This window comes from Sphaeramia orbicularis, chromosome 3 (genome assembly GCF_902148855.1).
Source record: "Sphaeramia orbicularis chromosome 3, fSphaOr1.1, whole genome shotgun sequence".
Lineage (NCBI taxonomy): Eukaryota > Metazoa > Chordata > Actinopteri > Kurtiformes > Apogonidae > Sphaeramia > Sphaeramia orbicularis.
The window spans coordinates 20,033,369-20,048,351 of NC_043959.1; the positions used below are offsets into that span (position 1 = coordinate 20,033,369).

The following is a 14,983-nucleotide window of genomic DNA, read 5'->3' on the forward strand; positions in this document are numbered from 1 at the left end:
TATTATTCAGACCGTTCATCACACGTTGCTTCAATTATTCCAATTAATCACTACATGGAATTATTTATTTATATGCAAATACAGTTGGATTAATTATTCATTTTTACCGGGATGAGGATGTGTTAATTGACTCCAGAAACAGCAGGTTGTCTGGAAGTTAAAATAAAACCACATAATCAGTCATATATGTGTTTAGTGATTTAAGAAAAATGATGAGTTCAAAAGGATAAATTGTTCCAAATGTTATGAGACAAATCAACACAAGTACAGTAAGAGTTAAATGTTTGTAATGTCAACAAACCACGTTTTTTGAAACACAAAACACACCTTTTTTTTTTCCAGTATGCTACATAAAAATCGGGTTACTTTTATTTTTTTTTTTCAGCTTGGCATATGTCAATGACTAACAACAACACTGATTAACATGTATTATTATATTTTGTGCTAGGTCAAATGTTAAATGCTAAAACTTTAGAATTCTGACCTAAAACAAATAGTGAAAAATAATATGACCTTTTATAACATTCAGTGGAAAGTGTGCATTATATGCTCACCCACATACCGGAAAGATAATAATAATAATAATAATAATAATAATAATAATAATAATAATAATAATAATAATAATAATAATAATAATTTGCATTAATAAAGCACATTTCATTCCAAATAATCTCATAGAGCCACAGTGGAAAAACAAAATCCTTCATAAACATCCACAGTTTGTTTTTGAGCCAGTGAAACTTCTACTACTAATTTTTTGCAGTGGAATAATTTCAGAAGGTTGTGAGCCATAGTAAACTAAATAGTTTTAATAGAGAACTTAATGTGTTTATTATCAGTAAATAAATCAAAATTTCACATTGAAAAGAACCACACTCTTAAATACTGTATGCTTTACTGACAAATATTTAAAAGTTTATTAACAGTGTTTCGTCCAAATAGATGAAAACTTTAATGACACGTCAGAAAATATCATTATATCAGCCTCATTTTAATAAAACTCTCAGTGACATTAAACAAAACGGCAGAATAAGCCTAATAATCATCCTACGACATCCTGAAAAACTGCAAAACCAGATACATAACATCCACCCCACATCTCCATGGAAACGGCTGCAGTCACATGATCACGGTCGCTCCTCCATCATGGCCTCGTTGCCCAAACCGAAGCCTTTGGGGCCAAAGTTTTTGGCGTAACACACTGAAAAGAAGAATATCAGTTAAAAATACAAACAAACAAACAAAAAAAAAACCTTAAAAGACTTTGCTAACTGAGCATCCTCTGTCGCCATGGTAACCATCAGGGTACCTTTACAGTACAGCTCGCCGTCTTTGTCCGTCACTGTGGTCGACTCCAGGCTTTTACCGCACAGGAGACAACGGAAACAGGTTTTATGCCACGGCTGCGTAAAAATACACAAAAACAGACACACAAACATGTTGGAAAAATGATCCAGACAGTCGATAATTATTCATTTACCAGAAAATACATGAATGAGGCTGATTTTATGTGTTTAAACACCACAAGTTATTCTATAAAAACACAGATAAGATCTAAAAAAAACACTTTCCAACATGAAACAAGGGAAATCTACATTGTTCTAAAACATTTAATACCTGTTGATCTACTTATTCTATCAATAAGTGTAAATAATTGGTGTAAAATACAGTTATTCGTCTTTTCATGGTCATCAGATATGACCCATTTGGACCTTCAGAAGCTCCGTAGTTACCGTGGAAACACCGTCATCTTCTACAACATTGATTCACCAGTAAAACCCATGGAGTTGGATCAATGACAGTGGATGGACACACTGGGTTTATGTTCAGTTAATGAGAGATTGGACTGAAAAAGTCAGTTTTCTCTGTTTTTGATCTAATAACCTTTGAATTTACTCTGATCTTTAATGAACATCTGCATGATCAGTGAATTAAATCTAAGAAAATACAGGATTTACACTGAAAAATGGAAAATGCAGAGGATAATATTGTAGTAAACAGTGATAAATACATGGAAAAAGGTTGAATTTAATCAGTCTGAAGACTTTGGGAGTTAAATTAGAAGATAATTTGCACCATGGGAAAAGGAGGAGGAGGAGGAAGAAGGAGGAGAGGAAGAAGGAAAAGAAAAAGGAGGTGGAGGAGAAGGAAGAAGAAGGAGAAGGAGAAAGGAGAAGGAAAAGAAAGAAGAAGGAGGAGAAAAGAGAAGGAGAAGAAGGAGAAAGGAGAAGAAAAAAGGAGGGGGAGAAAGGAGAAGAAAGAAGGAGAAAGGAGGAAAAGAAAGAAGGAGGGGGAGAAAGGAGAAGAAAGAAGGAGAAAAGAGAAGAAAGAAGGAGAAGAAGGAGGAGGAGGAGGAGAAGACTATCTTATTTCCTGTATTCACTGACTTCTGTTCAGTTGTTTGTTTTCTCCACTCGTCTATAGATCATATGTTCATGTCATATGTTCATCTGTTTGACTGTAGGTGTTCATTGGGGGCGGGGCTTACCTTTCCCGCCCCCATCACCTTCTCTGCGGCGTAGACGGCCTTGGAGCAGCGGGGGCACCGGTCTGATCCTCCAAACTTAGAGAATTTACCAGAGGTGGAGTTTGTAGAAGCTGGTTTAGGTTTGGATCTGCGGAGAAAAACACACATGCATTTATTATAAAACAAAAAACACTTCTGCCTTAACGTATGTTCTTTACTGAAAGTGGTGTTACTTCATTCTGGATTTATGCACAGAGTCATTATACATATAAAAGGTAAAAAGCTGAGATAAATTAATCCTTGGGTTCCAAAATGACGTATTTATTGAGTTTTTTTTTGTTTGTTTGTTTGTTTGTTTGGGGTTTTTTTTTGGTGAAATGGAACGAATATTTAACTAATGACTGATATAATCCAGTTGTGTGTAAAATGTAGATTGATTTTGTTTGTTCTGGAGCTGCATAATATCATAAAAAAAAGAAAAAACAGTCATACTGTCATTGCTAAAGAAGCAGGTAAAATGAAACGAATACAACCTCAAATCAGAACATGCACATACAAACACAAATCACTACTGGCTGTTTTTATATTTTTTTCCCTATTCATCTATTTTATGTCACTGGCAAATGTATATGTAAATGAATATATATGTAATTGAATATCTGCGTAAATTAATATATATGTAAATGAATGTGAATATATATGGAAATGAAAGGCCTTCAATAACAAAAGTCGTGTGTTTATTCTTTTTTCTGACAGATGATGCTCAGGGAAAGTACACAGATGTCATTAACTGTTCATTTAATGGTTCGTTCTCCCATTTAACAGAACTAATCTGATGTAGAACACTTCAGATTATATCTAATTTATAAATATAAATACAAACCTCTCTCTGTTCAGTATCACTAAATCCAGAACAGAAAACAGTTAATTATTTTTCCCCCAATTTCTGCACTTCGATCACCATAAATCCTCCTAAATCTGCAGAATTTTATAAATATACACACTGAACAAAAAAAAAAAAAAAAATCAATAAAATACACACTTATATTTTTGCTCCCATGGTTTATGTTCACAGTAGACCTGTTCCTCTTAAATGTTGTTAATAAATGTGTTTCTGATGCTGCCTTCACGAGCTTTGAGAATTATGGTAAATACTTGTTACGAACTCGAATATTTGAACGTGAACGCCCCCTGACGTCATGTTTTCAACTGGAGAACTGGAAAAAATGTTGATACACGAGCTGCCGAAATTGAATAACCTTTGACCTTTTCAACATGACAGCGAGCAACGAGGGACTGATGGTGAATGATCAACAATGCTTTTATTAACGTTCTGCTGCTGTTAGCATGATTTAGCACATTTCTAGCGTACACAATTAGCAAAAAAAAAAAAAAAAAAAAAAAAAAGCTGTAGCAGATGAATTAACACGTCCAAAACTGTTTTACTCAAGTAGCATAAATTGTGTGTCAGCATTTTTCATTTTACTCCGACAACAAATGCACATGAATGCAACGAAATCGTAATTTCAAATTCACAAGTGGAAACGTTTATCTTCCCGATAGCCCGAGAAGGCAGCATTGTGATTCTCCGCCCTCCTCACAGGTGAGTCCCGTCATCTACTGTCCAGGTGTGTCTCAGGTTGGACACACGAAAAGGACATTCTGAATGTTCTTTTGTTTTGTTTTTTTTACCGTAAATTATCTCTAAATTATTTTCTGGAATATGATGCTAATCCGACCGAGATTGAACTACACACGACGAATGCAGGTAAGTGGAAAACCCATAGTTTATTCTGTGTTTTTGTCTTTAACTCACATGAAAACTGAGGTTTATGTGACTGAAAATGATTATTTATGTAAATTCTGTTTCTGTTCTTGTGTGTTCAGAGTTAAATTGAGTTTAAAAGTCTGAATGTCACAGTAGGAGACAAAAAATACATTGTCATTTGTCCACTTTTGTTTATTCTAACATTAACCACATGATGGCGCGCTACGATGTATGAATGTGGGTTTGTGTAGACGAAAACTATGAAGGTAGATTTGTTTCTTTATTATTCAATCAAAAAGGAAGTTGCCTTAACCACAAAAAAAAAAAAAAAAATTCAATCAAAGAAAAAATGTTTCAATGCAAAAAAATATTTGAGACCCCAAAAAATTGTATTTGAACACTTTTTTTTTTCTTTGATTGTAAAGGGTTTTTTGTTATTGAAGTGAGTTATTTTTTGTTTGAAAATAATTTTTTGTCATCTTTTTTGTATTTGGGTCATTATGGGTAGGATATTTGTGTCTTTATTATTCAGTCCCCCAAAAAACGTCACTTCAAACACTTTTTTTTTATTTTATTGAAAGGGTTTTTTTTTTTTTTTGGATTGAAAATGTTTTTTTTTTTTGATTGAAGCAACTTTCCTTTTGATTGAATAATAAAGAAACAAAGCTACCTTCACAGAAAACTTTTCTGGAAACTATCTAGTCTGCATGATGTTACAGAAAACAGGCTGTGGAATATCAGTTTATGTAAATACCCACATGAGGTGATGTTTCAGTTGTGCTAAGCCCTGCCCTCTTTATCTGACCACACCCCTTTTCACCTGAGCCTCCTCAGGTGATCAGTGAAGTCCACACGGAGCCCATAAAACAGCATAAATCCAGCAAAATGTTAAATACAGGGGGTAATATAATGGTGATAAATCATTTAGGAAAAGCTGATAAATTTTGAAGTCGTCACAAAAAATAGTTCTTGGTCTTGAAGAAATAAAATGTTCATCAGCTTGTTATTTGACTTTTAGTTAGTATGAGCGCTAAAGGTTTGATTTTATTTACACAATAATATAGAATATATTTTATTTACACAATATACATCATGATATGGGTAAATTAAATTTTTTTTTATTATTATTATTTTACTGGTTTGACCCATTTGAGATCAAATTGGGCTGAATGGGGAACCTGCCCCCCCCCCCCCCAAAAAAAAAAACAAACAAACAAACAAAACATAAGTGTTGTTTTTATCTGTAATTACACAGTTATCCACTGTTTTCTGGCTGCAGTGTGAACACCTACTCCTGAGGCTGCAGGTCCAGGTTGTGTCCGGGGGGGTCCGAGCTCAGAGCCCCCGCCCCCTGGCCGTACCCGTAGCCCTTGGGTCCGTACTTCTTCCCGTAACAGGACTTGCAGTAGATTTCAGAGTCGTGCGCTGCCATCGTGGTGCTGTCCAGTCCCTTCCTACAGCTCACTGCATACAACAAAGAACCACGGGGGGGGGTTAAATAAAGCCCCCACCTCAGGAGTTTTATCAGTCAGCAGAGCCATTACCACCGTCAGATGGCCTGAGCTTCTGTTTGTAAGAGGAGTGTGTGAAGAGATGAACACTGAGCAGATGGGGGGGGGTTATCAGGGGTCAGGACGACCATCACCCACTCAGACCCACACACAGAGTGGACAAAAGTATGTGGACGGTCTCATACACACTATATGGACAAAAGTATGTGGCCGGTCTCGTATACACTATATGGACAAAAGTATGTGGACGGTCTCATACACACTATATGGACAAAAGTATGTGGACAGTCTCGTATACACTATATGGACAAAAGTATGTGGACGGTCTCATACACACTATATGGACAAAAGTATGTGGACAGTCTCGTATACACTATATGGACAAAAGTATGTGGACGGTCTCATACACACTATATGGACAAAAGTATGTGGACAGTCTCGTATACACTATACGGACAAAAGTATGTGGACGGTCTCATACACACTATATGGACAAAAGTATGTGGCCGGTCTCGTATACACTATATGGACAAAAGTATGTGGACGGTCTCATACACACTATATGGACAAAAGTATGTGGCCGGTCTCGTATACACTATATGGACAAAAGTATGTGGACGGTCTCGTATACACTATATGGACAAAAGTATGTGGACGGTCTCGTATACACTATATGGACAAAAGTATGTGGACGGTCTCATACACACTATATGGACAAAAGTATGTGGACGGTCTCATATACACTATATGGACAAAAGTATGTGGACGGTCTCATACACACTATATGGACAAAAGTATGTGGACGGTCTCATACACACTATATGGACAAAAGTATGTGGACAGTCTCATACACACCATATGGACAAAAGTATGTGGACAGTCTCGTATACACTATATGGACAAAAGTATGTGGACAGTCTCATATACACTATATGGACAAAAGTATGTGGCCGGTCTCGTATACACTATATGGACAAAAGTATGTGGACGGTCTCATATACACTATACGGACAAAAGTATGTGGACGGTCTCATACACACTATATGGACAAAAGTATGTGGACGGTCTCATACACACTATATGGACAAAAGTATGTGGACAGTCTCGTACACACTATATGGACAAAAGTATGTGGACGGTCTCATACACACTATATGGACAAAAGTATGTGGACGGTCTCATACACACTATATGGACAAAAGTATGTGGCCGGTCTCGTATACACTATATGGACAAAAGTATGTGGACGGTCTCATACACACTATATGGACAAAAGTATGTGGCCGGTCTCGTACACACTATATGGACAAAAGTATGTGGACGGTCTCATATACACTATATGGACAAAAGTATGTGGACGGTCTCATACACACTATATGGACAAAAGTATGTGGACGGTCTCATACACACTATATGGACAAAAGTATGTGGACGGTCTCATACACACTATATGGACAAAAGTATGTGGACGGTCTCATACACACCATATGGACAAAAGTATGTGGACAGTCTCGTATACACTATATGGACAAAAGTATGTGGACGGTCTCATATACACTATATGGACAAAAGTATGTGGCCGGTCTCGTATACACTATATGGACAAAAGTATGTGGACGGTCTCATACACACTATATGGACAAAAGTATGTGGACGGTCTCATATACACTATACGGACAAAAGTATGTGGACGGTCTCATACACACTATATGGACAAAAGTATGTGGCCGGTCTCGTATACACTATACGGACAAAAGTATGTGGACGGTCTCATACACACTATATGGACAAAAGTATGTGGACAGTCTCGTATACACTATATGGACAAAAGTATGTGGACGGTCTCATACACACTATATGGACAAAAGTATGTGGACAGTCTCGTATACACTATATGGACAAAAGTATGTGGACGGTCTCATACACACTATATGGACAAAAGTATGTGGCCGGTCTCGTATACACTATATGGACAAAAGTATGTGGACGGTCTCATATACACTATATGGACAAAAGTATGTGGACGGTCTCATACACACTATATGGACAAAAGTATGTGGACGGTCTCATATACACTATATGGACAAAAGTATGCGGACGGTCTCATACACACTATATGGACAAAAGTATGTGGACGGTCTCATACACACTATATGGTCTCATGTATATGAGACCGCCCACATACTTTTGTCCATATAGTGTATATGAGACTGTGTTATTGTATAAATAATATGTACACTATGTGGACACGTTGAATTCAGGTGTTTCTTTTCTAACAGGGGTCTGGGATACAAAACAATAATGACTAATGTCAGAATATAGTTTTATATTATGGGATAAATATCATTGAATTGGTTAGTTTGGTTTAAAATGTTATCTTTGTTTCTAAAATGCCGCAGAGATGGTTTTTACCCTCAACACTGATTTTTTTTTTTTTTTTTTTATCCATGAATGTGATTTTAAATATTCTTCCTCTAAATTTCTAAAATATTTTTCCTGCTCTGACTGTAAATAATAATTTTCTACCACAATTAACCATCTACTTTCTTCACATCTGACTGAGGAAGAAAAATCTACCATTAAACTTCAAAGGTGCAGGAGACTTTTGTCACCAAGTTTTCATCAAATCTGTAAAACCTCAGTCATAGCCTCAGTATCATGAATCTGTAAGTCTTTCTGTGGTTACTCACCTGAATCTCTTCCCTCACGGTGAAAAATTTCAAAGTGTCATCCACCATAAACAAACCATTTGTTTACAAACAGAGCCGGGAGGTAACTTGAGCGTCTTTGGAATTTCGTCGCGAGGTGAGTAATCACAGAAAGACTTATGGATTCCTGATACTGAGGATATGACTGAGGTTTTACAGATTTGATGATAAATTGGTGACGAAAGTCTCCCGCACCTTTTAAGGAAATACTAATGTTTTTATCTCAGATCATCATGAACAGGGCATCTTACAGCTGTAGACATGGTGTGTCCCAATACTTTTGTCCATATAGTTTATAAACATCAATATTTCCTAAAAGTGTAATGGGAGATTTTTCTTTCTCACTGAGATGTGATGAAAGTAAATGGTTAGATGTGGTAGAAAATTCTTCTTTACAGTCAGAGCAGGAAAAATATTTTAGAAATTTAGAGGAAGAACATCTAAAATTACAGTCATGGATAAAAAAAAAATAATGTTGAGAGAAAAAAAAATACATCTGAGGCATTTTTAAAGCAAAACTAACCATTTAAACCAAACTAACCAATGAAATGATATCTATCCCATAATATAAAACTATATTATGTCATTAGTCATTATTGTTTTGTATCCCAGACCCCTGTTTGAAAAGAAACACCTGAATTCAACATGTCCACATACTTTTGTCCATATAGTGTATGTCCACAGATATGATGAGCTGCTGTTAAAGTCTCCTCATTCCAGCTCATCCTGAAACTTTTCCAGAGTTTTTCCACATCTTCAACCGGCTTCACTGTGTTTTTGAAGAAACATGAGACTCACTGCACCGTTGCCACTCGACTTAAATGAAACTGAAGTGGATAAACCACTGAAAACAGCTGATCTACTGCCCTGGGACATGAACAGGAGCTGGATTAATTTAGAGATTTAGTTCAAGCCTCAAAACTTTGGCTGCATCACAACTGAGATTCAGGTCAGGACAAACAAACAGAGGAAGCAGATGAGTGAACGGGGAGGTTTGAGTATGGAATAGAAAACAGACCAGTAGGAGCTGAGACCTCCTCAAATTCAAATATAGGTTTAAAGCGGGTTTGAACAGGTTAGCGACATATTCTGAAACGGAACAAGTGTCTGAGTTTTCACCATAAACTTCATGGTGTTCCTTCTGTTTTTCTGCATTATTTTAACCCTTAAATAGGTACTGGAATGTGTTTCTGCAATATTATATACATGCATATCTCCTCCTGAGACCCAGGAAAGTCAAAGTTTACACTTTTTTACATTAAATAATGGTCATGACTGGAGACAGCACAAAAGTTTTTTCAGATACATTTGTTTTTTTGTTTTTTTTTTCAATGGAATGTCCATTGCAGTGAAGTTTCATTTGTTTTAAGTAAAGCTGTGAAACTCTTGTCCCCTACATCGGACAAAAATGCATTGTTGGGTCTCAGGAGGATTTTAAGTATTGCACTATTTATCATGGCAGTAACAGTCATATACAAATATGAAATTTGGCAGAAACAACAGGGAAATTACAGGGTATTGTACCCCCAGCATGGTTTAAAAAAAAAAAAAAAAAAAGACAAATTTCTATCATTAGGTAAACGGAAGGCCAAAAACTGAACACAAAAAGTCATGTACTTGTCTAATAAAGTTAGAAATGGAAAAAAGTCAATGCTACCTTTAATCCTAAAACCCTAAACAGTAGCTAGAGACAAAAACCATCTACTGATGTAAACTGTTTAATACCTGCTGATCCACTAATCCTGTTGTATCATCTTTATGTGTAATATTTTACACAAGTGTCAGATTTAACATCATCAGACCTAGAGGTCGACAGATATGGGTTTTTCTAAGGCCGATGGCGATTTTAAAAAATTTGGTCAGCTGATGGCCAATATCTACAGCTGATATTTAAGGCCGATTTTTTTTTGTTTGTTTTCTTAAAGGACATCGACTGTAAAAATACAATTGAAACACAGACGATTAAGATTTTTATGCAGCAGTGTAAATGAAATTATTAATACACGTTCACATAGTAGACCACTATTAGATTTATTGAACGTCAAGTGCTGCCCACACAGGTGCCTGATAAAATATCTTACAACATTTTTACTACTGATCAAATATCGGCTTTCAAAAAAAAAAAATTAAGGCTGATGGCCGATATTGAAAAAAATCGATATATCGGCCCAATATATCAGCCGGCTGATGTATCGGTCTACCTCTAATCAGAGCCATCATCACCTGCTTAAAAAACATAAAATTACACATAGATACTATTTGATAAAGACATAGTGAATAAATAAGTGATAGAAAACTTGACTGCAAATTCTGCTTTTGCACAAAATCATGACAATCACCTGTTTCAGTCATTATTTCATTACTTTAACTCATTATTCCTAAATTGCTACTGAGTTTGAGCAGTAGGTTTAAGCCTGAATATTCAGTGATTTTTAAATATAATAATAATGGTAATAATAATAATAATAATAATAATAATTTTATTTATATAGCGCCTTTAAAAACTGAGTTTACAAAGCGCTTTGACAGACAGCAGAAGGGGACAACAGCAGAACACAAGATCCAAGCAAAGACACTAAAACAAAAAACAACGCAATAAAAGACATATGTACAGCAAACGTGAAAACATGACACTTTGAATAAATTTGAGTCTATTGAAGTAGAGAGGGCAGAAATAATGTAACATGATGCTGTCAAATCAATGCAAAAATGAAGGTGTGAAATAAAACAAAGTATGAGAATACAAATGAAAAACCAAAACAGGGTCAAATTAAATATTCCACATTAAGAAGGGACAACATCACATAAAGGCAAGTCTGTAAAAATGTGTTTTAAGAAGTGATTTAAAAGCTGTTACTGATTCCGCAGGCCTTATCTAAATAGAAGTGGATAAACGGAGCCACTCACTGCAGATGAAGCAGGTTTTATGGAAACTCCTGCCGTTACATTGGATCTCCTCTGCGTGATAAACCGTCTTGTCACAGGCTGCACATTTGGAACCCCCTCCCCAGTTCGGCATCTGAGGAACAGGGACAAAATAAAAAAAAACATGACAGTTCATCTCAGTTAGTACTTATCATATAATTTCTTTGATGGTTTATCTTCTCAATCAGACAAATGTTACATCAGCTGTAAAATGATCAGATCACAGCAGGGGTCCAAACCCATTGAATTCAGACCAATATGATCTGAACTGGACCAGAGCAGGAAAATAATAATAATAATAATAACCTATAAATAATGTCGACTCCAAACTTTTCTCTGTGCTTTACAGTTTAAAAAAGTCAAATTACATGATGAAAATGTTTACATCTATAAACTAACATTGAAGAATGTGAATAAAATGAACAACCTGTAATGTCTGAAGAAAAATATAATTTTTTTTTTTTTTTAAATCAATATTCAGCTTCAGTTTATCATTTACACATGTACATTAACCCTGTAAAGCCTGAACCATTAAATCATTGACAGAAAATTCCAGTTCTTTGAAACTGGAGCCTTTATTGGTCCTTCTGAACAACCACAAAACATTTTTTCTTCAAATATCAATTTCCATGTATGAGTTTCAATTTTGTATCATATTTAATACATTGGGTCTCAATGCTCAAATATTATTATTTCTGAACAAACAAAAACATAATAGAACACAAACATGTCTAACAAATTGTTAATGCCTTTTCAAAATGGTCCCAGTTCTTCCTCCTTCCTCATTAATGACAGTCTTGTTGTGTCACTGGAAAGGCCTCTGGTGAATGAACTCCTCCCCCTAGTGGATTATCGGTGTATTGCATGTATCTAATTGTATACATCAGGTTTTTCATCAGGTGTTTGAAAAACAAATATCAAACTAATCATGGAGAGGGCTTCAAAACTCATGCATCAAATATGATACATTTGGTGTTGTAGGGTTAAAACTTACAGATCACAGTGGATCTACAAGAACACAACATTTAATAACAGGCAGAATATTGGTACAATTGCATTTCATGTTCACATTTTTTTAATGACATTTTCATGTAATTTTTTATACTAAAACAAAGAAATTAAGAGTTACAGTATTTATCTACATTTGTTAATTACCATAATGATAATATTTGTCTAATACATATTGTACAAATTGTTGTTTTAACTGTTTTAATAGTGTTTAGTATGTATATTAGGGCTTTTATACATACAGGGTGGAGAAGCAAAATTTACAGTGAACATTTAGTTGTTTTTTCTCAGCAGGCACTACTTCAGTTGTTTTGAAACCAAACATATATTGATGTCATAATCATACCTAACACTATTATCCATACCTTTTCAGAAACTTTTGCCCATATGAGTAATCAGGAAAGCAAACGTCAAAGAGTGTGTGATTTGCTGAATGCACTCGTCACACCAAAAGAGATTTCAAAAATAGTTGGAGTGTCCATAAAGACTGTTTATAATGGAAAGAAGAGAATGACTATGAGCAAAACTATTACGAGAAAGTCTGGAAGATACTATTAAAGAAGAATGGGAGAAGTTGTCACCCGAATATTTGAGGAACACTTGCACAAGTTTCAAGAAGCGTGTGAAGGTAGTTATTGAGAAAGAAGGAGGACACATAGAATAAAAACATTTTCTATTATGTCAATTTTCTTGTGGCAAATAAATTCTCATGACTTTCAATAAACTAATTGGTCATACACTGTCTTTCAATCCCTGCCTCAAAATATTGAACATTTTGCTTCCCCACCCTGTATATATATTTGCATTGTTTGTAATTTCTTTCCTGCTACTTTAATTATACTTTCTGTAACTGTAACTAACCCTGGAATTAATAAAGTATTCAGATTCCTATTTTACTGGTCTGATCCACTTTAGATCAGAATGGTTTGAATGTTGAACCTGAACTAAAATGACTTTAACTCCATTAATTGTTAAAATCTTCAGTGTAATTTTTACATTCATATATTCATCCCACAGGCCAGATCAGACCCTTTGGTGGGCTGCGGGCCGTATGTTTGACACCGTTGGGTTAGACCATGAATGAAAATCTTTAACATGTCTTTTTCAGTTTTCTGTTCATGGTTAGTGCACCCCCCCCCCCCCCATCAGCCCCTGTCCATCCCCTCACAGGCCTGGTATGTGATGTTCCAGAAATAGATGCTTCACTGAGGCATCACCCAGACAAAAGCTGAACAGCCCTTTCATTAAGCCCTGAGAATGTCCCAACAGCACCCCCATGACCATGCCCCCCCCCATTCTGACCCCCACCCCCGACCCTGATCTGACTCCAGCTCCTGACACACAGATGGATCCCTAACCCTGGTCCAGTTCCTAACCTCCTCCTCATTCCTACCTTGACTCCAGCCTCTGTTCTTCTTCTTCTGTCCCTCCGTGGCGCTCTGAGCTCCACGCCACCGCCTTAAATACCATCCATCAGCCAATCAGAAGAGCCCGACGCTGACGCTCCAGTGAAACCATCCTCCTAAAATAACCGGTGACGGATCCGGGCCCTTGGACCCTTCATCAGCCTCTGAAACATTTGGTCTGGACTCAGATTCAGGAAACCCCGGTCATCCATAAACCAGTCTGACACCAGGACCGGACTGGACCAGTTTATGGTCATGGACGGTCCAATCCAACGGTGACCTTTTTAGTTTTAGGTGTTTTTATTGATCCATAAACCAAATACGATGAAGAATTTTATTCACTTTGTCAGACGTCTGATACATAATCACCATCTTTAGAGAAAATAAATGTTGATGTTTACCTATTGTTTAAAATGTTTTTTTTCATTAATGTGTATGTATAAATCTGTGTTCATTCATAGATATAGTGACGGACTGAAACACCTTCAAATAGGAACTATTTACATATGTATACTGAAGATTTATTTGTTAAAGGCATAAATAAAAACAAAATAAACAGTAACACAGGTATCGGTTCAAATGTCAACTAAAAAGTATCTTGTTTTACAATTTTGCAGATTTCCATGAAATTCATGCAAGTTTTCACAGGATTTTCAACAAAATCAACGTATTTGTCTCTAGAGACATCAGTTTACATATTTAATTAATAGGAAGTTATTTACAGTTCATATGTTGGAGTTTTGACCCTTTAAAGATGTGTTTTTGATTTAGACGTATGAAACTTTATTTTATGTTGCAGAGTGACTTGTCAGTATATTCACTTTATTTCTGATGCTATTTATAAGTCTGTAATGTAGAAATGAGCGGACCAAATATTTCATCTTATTTATCTGTTTCAGTGAATGTTATTGTTTGTTTGTGGTATTTGAGTCCAGCTAACATCTGATACTCTCATGGATCCTGGTTTTATGGTTGTTTTTTCCAGTGAAAGTTCTCAGACTGCAGCCTCCAGAGACGTGACAAACAAGTTATTAAATACTCAATAGTAAATGATACCACTGAAGGACGAGGAAATGTAGTCTTGATTTTAAAAAATGTACCCAATTTTTTAACTCTTGCTACATCCACAGACTGTATCAGTGACTGAATACAGTATAAATGTCATTGTTTCCACACATCTGTATGAT

At 35.8% G+C, this 14,983-nt stretch overlaps 1 protein-coding gene across 1 annotated transcript; it reads right to left on the minus strand.

Moving 5' to 3' along the window:
• Positions 1-746: 746 nt before the first annotated feature.
• Positions 747-13,812, minus strand: LOC115416890 (cysteine and glycine-rich protein 3-like). The gene is made up of 6 exons (XM_030130768.1): positions 13,784-13,812; positions 11,365-11,476; positions 5,531-5,702; positions 2,492-2,618; positions 1,313-1,406; positions 747-1,204 (listed from the first exon to the last, which is right to left on the minus strand). The coding sequence occupies exons 2-6, from the start codon at positions 11,474-11,476 to the stop codon at positions 1,131-1,133; spliced, it is 579 nt and encodes a 192-aa protein (XP_029986628.1). The 5' UTR covers positions 13,784-13,812; the 3' UTR covers positions 747-1,130.
• Between the last annotated feature and the right edge of the window lie 1,171 nt (positions 13,813-14,983).

Coding starts and splice junctions, on each gene's coding strand:
- LOC115416890 (XM_030130768.1), bottom strand. CDS start 11,476: ATGCCGAACTGGGGAGGGGGTTCCAAATGTGCAGCCTGTGACAAGACG. Junction 2,619..5,530: donor CTGGACCTGCAGCCTCAGGA/GTAGGTGTTCAC, acceptor TTTTCTCCGCAG/ATCCAAACCTAAACCAGCTT. Junction 1,407..2,491: donor AGGTGATGGGGGCGGGAAAG/GTAAGCCCCGCC, acceptor ATTTTTACGCAG/CCGTGGCATAAAACCTGTTT.